We start from the raw sequence: 9,213 nt of genomic DNA, 5'->3' as shown, positions 1-9,213 counted from the left end.
CATGGTGGTTCATCATTTCTTGAAGTAAGAGCCTTGCTTTAACTTGTAAAGGAATTCAGAAAGCCTGCATTCAAAATAAAACTTATATGATTAAATAAACTTTATTTGTAGTTTGCATTTAAATTTTTAATACATGTATTTTTTTACTTCCTCTAACTTGTTCATTCTGGAATAATCTTAAAAACATGAATGATATTTGCATGTGTTTTTCTGAGGTTCTTTTTTGGAAAAAGCATTCTACAATTATTAGAGCTTTTTTGCATTCTAATAAAGTATTTGAATTCTTTATTTACCTAATTTGTCTTAAAATATTCCCTTAAAAATATTCAGAGACAGATGCTAATTAATAAACTAAGTAAAGCATTCATGAAGGCTACCTTACTTATCTTACCGGACTGATTTCCTGGAAAAGATAAGTGCTTTTCTGATTTTTCTATTGTCAAACTTTCCAGTTGATGAGCCTATCCTATCTTCTTTGCCTTATCTTTTATTCATCAAGTTTTTTCACTTTTGCATTACCAACATGAGCATCATTATTATTTCTCAGTATGTAATAGGTTGCACCTATACGAAAGGTCATATTCTTGCCATGTCTAAAATATTGCCAGGCTAACATGAACTGGTAAGATGCTGAGTCGAGGTAGAAAAATGCAGATCTATTTTCAAGTATACACCTCTCTTTAGAAAAAAAATGTCAGCAAGCCCACAAGGAGCATGACAGCTTATCAAATACTAGTTTATTTCCTCTTAAATTTGTTCTTAAGAGATAAGGTCAGCTGGGAGACAAGCTTAGGTAATTGTTTGTTACAGGCAGGGAACCTCATGGCAGTACATAGGTAGAATAAGTCTACAGAGGATACTGCTGATTAAGTCCTCTGGTATAAATAAAGGGCTGGATTTAAGGTACTCTTTGGTACAGAATGGATAGAAAATTTTTTAAATGTGAGAAATGTTTTCAAATCTATTAAGAATATTTTGACATTAGCTCATGTTTTATTTGATTTATTTTATTGAGCTCAGAATCCAAAGTCTATTGATAATAAAACCCAGATTTGCCCTTGAGCATTTCAAGGTTGCAAGATGCCTAGTTTTCCTGTGAAGGTATCATAAATTCAACTTTCCCACCTGTTTGGCCTTACAGTAAATGGAATACCATTGTTTTACTGTTTGCAGCTAAACGGCGAAATTAAATTACCTATTTGGAACATTTTTATAATTTGGGATCCCTGGTCAAACTTGTAGTAAAAGGTTGAATTCTTATCACGGGGTTATTTATTTATTTGTTTGTTTTTTGTACCAGGGATTGAACTCAGGGGCACTCAGCCACTGAGCCACATCCCCAGCCCTATTTTGTATTTCATTTAGAGACAGGGTCTCACTGAGTTGCTTAGTGCCTTGCTTTTGCTGAGGCTGGCTTTGAACTCTCCATCCTCCTGCCTCAGCCTTTGGAGTCACTGGGATTACAGGCTTGTGCCACTGCACTTGGCGGGGTTATTTGGGTCTTGAATGAAAAAAAAATTTTCATGTATGAGGATAAAACAAACGTGACAAACTGAATCACATTAACATACACACACGTACATATGCATATATATCTTGACTACATGCCCCACTCTACACACAGAAATTGAATTGTTCTCTCACAAGATGACAGGAGGTGGTGCCACACTCAGTATTGGACAGAGAGTAAAAACAGTGACACATGAGACCTGAATTTTCCTTTCACCTCAGTTATTGAAAATCCATGTAAACTACTTCATTTGCTAAATCCTACTCACCTCAGAGGATTATTGAGGTATTAGAATTATATAACCTGTGCAGGCCGTATAGCCCATCTCATAGAATTATATAACTTGAAGATAGTAACATTGTTAAATATTTGATTACATTGATATTTAAAGATCTCTACAAGTGAGGGTGAATAGGAAAGGAAAATGGAGAAAGTCCTTATTTCTTTGAATAATTCTGCCAATGTAGGAATCCCTGCCTTTTTATTATTTATTATTATATTTTTGGTGCCAGAGATTGAACCCAGGGATGCTTAAACCCTGCACCACATCTCTAGCCCTTCTGTTTTTGTTCTTTAAATTTTGAGACAGGGCTTTGCTAAGTTGCAGAGGCTGGCTTTGAATTTGCAATCCTTCTGCCTCAGCTTCCCAAGCTGCTGGGATTAAAAGCATGTGCCACTGCACCTGACTTCTTCTTCTTCTTTTTTAAATACTCTGAGAGTTTGGTGTGGTGTATATTTTGAAGAAAATCCCCAGGTGATGCTAATGTCAACCCCCTTTTGCTGATAGGTTATGAATCTTCACTGTATCTGTGTATATGTTTGTGTGTGTACACACAACTATATACATATATACGTTTATATGTACACACATGCACATATATACATATATGTACATATATATGTCCATACATGTGTATTACATATATATATATAAATAAGAAATCAACAGAGCAATTTGAAGTGGTATACATTTCAGCAAGCGATAGTTGGACTCTATCTGCCCCACTAGATGATTTTTTATCAAGATGATTTTTTTCTTTTGGCCAATTTCCCCAGTGTCACTTGGAAATATCTTGTGAAAAACAGTGACAAATGGGGATTGTAATTGTTTATGGCATAGTGCCTTAGAAGAGTTGTTGTATTTTTTAGTCTATTATGAGTGACACCCCTTCTACCCCAAACATCCATTTTTTGCTAAATGCATTTGGGCACCCTGGTCTCCTAACTGTCCTTCCCCCACATTTTCTGCAATTTTTAATTTTCTTTCTATTGCTTAAAAAAGCATCAAAGGGATAGAGTAAAACCTTTGAAAATGTCATAGCCTAGAGGCATTTAAATTCACAGCAGCTACTCTTCTTTGTTTATTAAGTGGTCATTTGTGTCAGAGATCCTATTTGTTTGAATAATAAAAATGAAGAGACATCTGACTAGGATTAGTGCCTTTTTGATTTCTGCGCCTACATTTTCAAGATGATGTGGATTTTATTGTTCTCCATCAGGGAGTTACTTTTCCTATCAGGTGACCAGATTGACTTGAGAATGCAGTTTGGCGCATGAATAAACTGGGACACAGTGTTCGTTTGCAATTTTATTTTTTAAAAATGAAATATTCAAAGTACTTTTCTTTCAAATATCGACACATAATGTTTAACTTTAAATATTTACAGCATGTTGTTGTGATGCTCTTGTAGAAAAATGCATGCTTCTGGCCTGAAAGCCAGAGCAAAATGCAAAAGACCATTTAACTGCAGCCAGAGAACATGAACCTGTACAGTATCCAGTCACTTTTCAGCACAGGAGTGAGAGCAGGAATACAAAATTGGAACCTATTGTTTCCTAGCAACATGGCTCAGGCCATTATAACACAATTTTCAGTATGATTAGAACCTCTAACTGTTGTTATATAGAAACTGAAAATCTTGGCATACACTGTAAACATCTTTACTTTTCATGAGAAAGTAAGCAGCTAAAAAGAATATTTTTCTGACATAAAGGCTATACTTCTCTTTTTCACCTTCTCTCTTACTGATGCTTTTGCCAGAAGAATAGTAAAGATTTAGACATTGTCATGATTCATACAAGTAAAATATTTTTCAAGGACACAATCTGATATACTAACATGTATTTAAGAGGTTAAAGTCCACCACTAAATCTAAGGAAAGATTTTCAACTGCCAAACACACTTCCTTGACAAATAATGTAAGGTGACAACTGCCAAGACAACATCCACAGCAAGTTTAACTAAGTATTTTCAGTTAACATTTAGGAAGTAATTTCTTCTTACACATAGTTATATATTTGGTCCCCAATAGCTTTCACACAGAGGACACACTGAAATAATAGTCACTATTTTATGGTTGATTTTTTTTTGTTCTTGTTTTCTGGTTTTTTTTTGTTTGTTTGTTTGTTTTGCTTTGCTTTTTTGTGTTTTGCTTTTTTTTTTTTTTTTTTTTCTTTGCAGAATAAAGAACCATACAGAAGGCTGTGGAAGAGTAGTCTGGGATCTGAAGTACTAGTCAGGTCAGCTATGTGTATGTGACTTCCTCTAAGAAAGCAAGAATGTTGCATCCAATCTGTAGCCTTATGTTTTCCCCCAAAGCTATATGTTCCAATCTCTCTGGATTTTTCTTTCAATATTTTACTACTGTATTTTGCTTCCATTACCACTGAACTCTATTAAATTGCCTTTAACATGAATACATCTTTATAAATGCAAAAACTTCGCCCTGACTCTCTCAGGTGATATAATAGTGGGGCCTGGTCTGGTTAAAAATATAGTTTGAAAAAAGAAAGGGAAAAAGAGAGAAACAAAGAAAGAAGAAAAACCATGATGGAATATCAGAAACTGTGTCAACAGTGATGAATAAGAAGTCTTATGAAAATTATAACTTAATTTTATACCTCTCTATGGAGGTTGTACATGAATTCCAAATTATACATTGTCAAGTTTTCATATATTTGGCTATGTTGTATATATATATATTATATTATATATGTGTAGTCTATATATTATAAATCTTTTAGATAAATTGACAATAAATGACATGTTCATTTTATACATTATTTTGTTGAGTTAAAAATAAAATGTACTTATTTCTATGGTATGAGTTTTGTTGAAAGTTAGTGTGAACTGAGCTTTAGTTCCCTTTCCTTTGGGAGTCATGCTTCAAATCAATAATGATTAGAATGATAACTAAAAGTAAACATACTTAAATATGTCTTAAACTGAACTTTTCAGCTCATTTGGATCCCTATACTATAGTGCAAGAGTCAAAACAAAACAAAATAAATAACACAAATAAAATGGCCCTAACTTAGAAAAAGAAACGAGCATAGAGTATTCCCTGCCTCCAGTCCAGAATGTTCTTCACAAGAGAGTCCAACTACTGTGCTCTCACTTTAACTTACTTGAATGGTATGTGGCTATGCAGTGTTAGCCACCTGTCTTCTGGGTATGAGAAATTCATATATTTCTCTTAACAATGTTGTTATTTTTATCAGGAAATGCAACTGAATTATTCTTCCATTAATTTAAACTTCAAAGTACAAGTCAAAGAAGGCATTCTTTCTATTCAGTTGAATAGGAAGCAGTGTACTCAATATCTACATATTCTTAAGAGATGCCAAAATGTTTCTCTTAGATTTACTACTCATTAGTGCTAATGTTTTGGTTTTTTTTTCTTTTCTCCCCAAAATTTTAGAGAACAGTAATAGTTCAAGGCAGTATTAAAACCACAGCAGTAAGTGATAAAAAGTGCATTTCCTGAATATAATACAAATACAACATTAAGAAACTAAAGGCACAAACTAACTAAATATGTATTACAAACTAGAAATGCACAGTTCAAGGTAATTACTATTAAGTAAAAGCTTCAAATACTTGTTTCTAATGAATATTTAAAGGAGTTTGAAAATGATACATCATCAGTGAATTGCAAAAACATGTAATCACTTAAAATATAAGCAAAATAGACTCTAATATTGACATCTTGGATTAGTGATAAAATACATCATCACATTTAAGAATGCACTCTTTATATACAGTTCACAAATTATTTTTCCATTGATTTAAAATAACATCAGAGGTTCTAGGAACTTAGAGTTTATTTTTAGGTTGGTGTGGAGGTATTCAAATTTTCTACAAGAGTGTGAGTCATTTTAGAATTCCATCCTGAAAAAATACTGCACCAATAAAACAGGTCTGATTCAGGAAAAACCCAATAATATGATTTTAGTCTGGATTAGCAATATCTTGAGTTGGTGTGCTTCCAATTACAAAGAGATGAGTTCATCATGAAGTTTCTGTCTCTCTCTGTCTCAATACTTGTGTAAGAATGGAATAATCCCAACCTGAAGGCTTTGAAAATGAAATATTTAAATATACCCTCACCTATTGTCTGCTGGGTTCCTTTCCTATTCCTTTTGGTCTCCTTTGTGTAATAAGAGGCAGACTCTTTAAAAACCTTAACATGAGCTGGGATTCTGACTTTGCATATTTTCAAAGAAACTGTCATCACAAAGCAAGGCAATGACCCCAAACTGCATTTAGATAGTAGCTGGAAAGAATCCAAACAAACATTCTATCATAAATTCTCCTTTAGACATAGTAAATGTTCAGGCTCGGTGATAAAAGTGCAGAAGCTGGCTCAGGAAATTTTCTATAGGCCATACTGCGCTGTCATGTATTTTCATTTGTGGTAACTTACAATTACACAGCATTTTACAAACTGCCTTTGTGTCACTGGGCACAAATCTCCCAGCTCACCAAGAGGCTTCTTTTTACTGCAGGGTTCATAGAGATTGAGAAACTGCAGCTGCTAGTAACACTAATCCTGACCTTTCTCCAAATTTTAATGATCATGGAACAAATAACCCATCCTAGAAAATAGTTATTTTCATAGCAGAAGAGAAGATTAAATAAAAATAAATGGGTAAAGACAGAGAACTAAAATAACCATATAAATTATGTTACTAAAAATTAGTCTGCCTCTCTATAATTATTTGAAATGTTTTAGGTTGGAAAAGGTTCACTCAATTCGATTTTCTGAATATGGCTGGGAGAGGTTCAATACAGAAATGTACATTTGAAAGATAAATCTAAGTGAGATGAAACAATGTGGCATCAACTACTGTGATGTTTCTTTTGGTTTTCCCCTTGGTACTTCCCTTTTACTTTAGTACTAGGTCTATTTTTTAAGGTTTTGGCTCTTATGAATTTCTGCACTAGTAGTTAATGTATTTATGGGCATCCCAGGCACATATGCCTGCTAAAGCCTCATTTTTTTTGTACCAGAATCATACGTTTCAGTAAATTACCTTTCATGTGCACAAAACCATTGGATCAGTGTATAAATACTGAGTCACTAATGTGAAACTATGACCAAAACACACCCTATATATAAATGAGAGATTCCTACCCAGGTTAATAAAAGCTATGTTTACATGACCCCAAAAGAGCTGGACAACTTGGTAAAAAATTGAGTCAAAACAGGTTATGTGAACGAAGTCACATTGGCCAGCTGCTTTGGTATCATGTACACACAAGCAAATAGTGGCAATTCAGTCTGCTTACCCCACTCACAGCGAGGCATGGTAGACAGAATCCAGCCACCACACGCCAAAACACAGCACAACAACATGGCATTTACTTTAACAAGCAAGGAGGAATAATCAGGTAGGGAGGGAAATGGGTCCTGATTCTAGGAGATGGTGGCTGAGGACATTTTACACTTCTTTTTAAGTTCCCTATAACAGATCTGGGAAATGTGAAAGGGTTGGCAGTCTTTGAGATGCAAGGTTCAGATACTATTGCACCACTTTTTCAAATAGCCAGCAAGTTCTGCCAACAGTTAAATATGAAACTTGGTGTCACAATCGAGATAGAGAACCTTGGGTTCTTTCTGTATAGTTGAACATATGCATGGCTTGACAAATTTTAAGTGGTGATTTCTGAAAACGGTTTTTAGCTGTTTGAGTTCTGCTTGTGTTATTTTGAATACTGCCACACAAGAACTAAAAATCTCTGTCATTTCTTAAAGAGTTTAAACAAACAATATTAAAATACCATCTTCCGTCACATTGAAAGGCAGTTGGATATGTTTTTCCTCCATATTTACATATACAGAGTTCTGATCTAGAAAACCAATACAATAAACCATTTTATGTTTTAAAAACAGGCAGTCTTTGGTGACGCAAAGGCAGAGGTTTTTTTTGTTACCTCCTGCCTATTTCGCTCTGTCTCATAAAGTGAATATTGTTGGCACTGTCAGAAAGTTCTAAATACTGCTCAACAGACAAAACAAAATACCCATCATAACCTTGTACCCTCCCAGTGCTCAAAAGCTGCTGCTTTTCCCCCTCTGTCCATGCCCGAATCCCCTCTTCCCCTTCCTGCAGCCTTCTTTGTTCCTTAGTCCAGGCCTGAGCCACAGCGCGCTGTCTGGCAATCTCCAACACATGATTCTTTTCCTCTTCGACAGTTGTCCCGTATCGGATGTTGAAGCACAGGGCCCCATGTTGGAGCTGAATATCTGCAAACCGTCTAGTCCTCCCATTCAACACTGAAGTCATCTGGGACACAGTGACGTTGACACCATTCTCCAGAATTCGCCTCCCCCCAGTGTTACCAATGAGCACCAGGTCTTCCTCCAGAGACCCAAGCTTGATGAAGTAGTGAGTGTCCCTCCCCTCTATGGTAAAATGTAGGTTTTCCAGGTAATGAGCATTATTGAGAATGGCAGCAAGCCGCCGGCTATCTTCATTGGCTACCCCTATAATATCAGCTGTTACTATGCCATCCTTGATGGCAAATTTTATACCTTTTCCGAAGACAGAAGGGACAGCCGCAAACCTTGGTTGTTTCCCTCCTTCAAGGCACCGTCCCTCATTGTACTGGGGAGTCATAGGAAGTTGGTCCAAGGAAATGAAATTCCTGAGCTGTTTCTGGAGCTCACACTGAATGCCCAGGATCATCTATAAAAGAAGGCAGAGTGTGAATGTATCAGGGTTAGACACCTGCCTTATGCTTGGTGATTGTCAACAGGAAAGGCTGCAGGGTTGCTTCTTTCTAATTTGTTGATAAGTCATTATTAAAAAAAAAAAAAAAAAAGAAACAACAACAACAAAAAAACAAGCCAAGTCTGGAATCTCTAACAGAGAAAAGGAAAAGACTAGTGATCCAATTACCTAGCATTCTTATATCTTGGTTGAGTTTAAGAATGTTAAAATATGTTCAAACTTGGTATCATACAATTTTGGAGCTAGAATGCTTCCCCCAAACACACATATTTTATTTTCACCAATTTAATTGACACCGACTAGATGTTATTACTGCATGTAGAATAATACATTAGGCACAGTGAGGTATAAAGAAATGCATAAGACTTAGTTCCTGCTTTCAACAGCTTATGACCTTATAAAAAACTATGGCAAAACAGCAAGACATTCACTGCTCTTTTTATATGTACTTTCAAAAAAACTTTTCATTTGGGCGATTTTCAAACATGCCAAGAAATGAAGAGAAAAGACTAATGAACCTCTAAGTGTCAATTAGGAAGCTTCAGCAATTTTCAACATTTTGCTAAAATTTGTTATGAAGGATTTTTGAGGGATTTGGGATTTAGCTCAGTGGCAGAGTGCTTGCCTAGCATGCACAAGGCCCTGGGTTCGATCCTCAGCACTGGGAGGAAGAAAAGAAGAAGGGC

At 35.4% G+C, this 9,213-nt stretch overlaps 1 protein-coding gene across 7 annotated transcripts in view; it reads right to left on the bottom strand.

Moving 5' to 3' along the window:
• Window positions 1-3,892: 3,892 nt before the first annotated feature.
• The window catches only part of TENM1 (teneurin transmembrane protein 1), a 753,664-nt gene continuing 748,343 nt past the window's right edge, over window positions 3,893-9,213 (bottom strand). For all 7 annotated transcript variants that reach the window (XM_079123321.1, XM_079123316.1, XM_079123318.1 and 4 more), the window contains one exon: window positions 3,893-8,482. In XM_079123321.1, coding sequence (XP_078979447.1) covers window positions 7,724-8,482 — 759 coding nt within the window. In that variant the 3' untranslated portion in view covers window positions 3,893-7,723. The remainder of the gene's footprint in view (window positions 8,483-9,213) is intronic.

This window comes from Sciurus vulgaris, assembly GCF_902686455.1.
Source record: "Sciurus vulgaris genome assembly, chromosome: X".
Lineage (NCBI taxonomy): Eukaryota > Metazoa > Chordata > Mammalia > Rodentia > Sciuridae > Sciurus > Sciurus vulgaris.
This window is presented reverse-complemented; position numbering and strand designations above follow the sequence as displayed.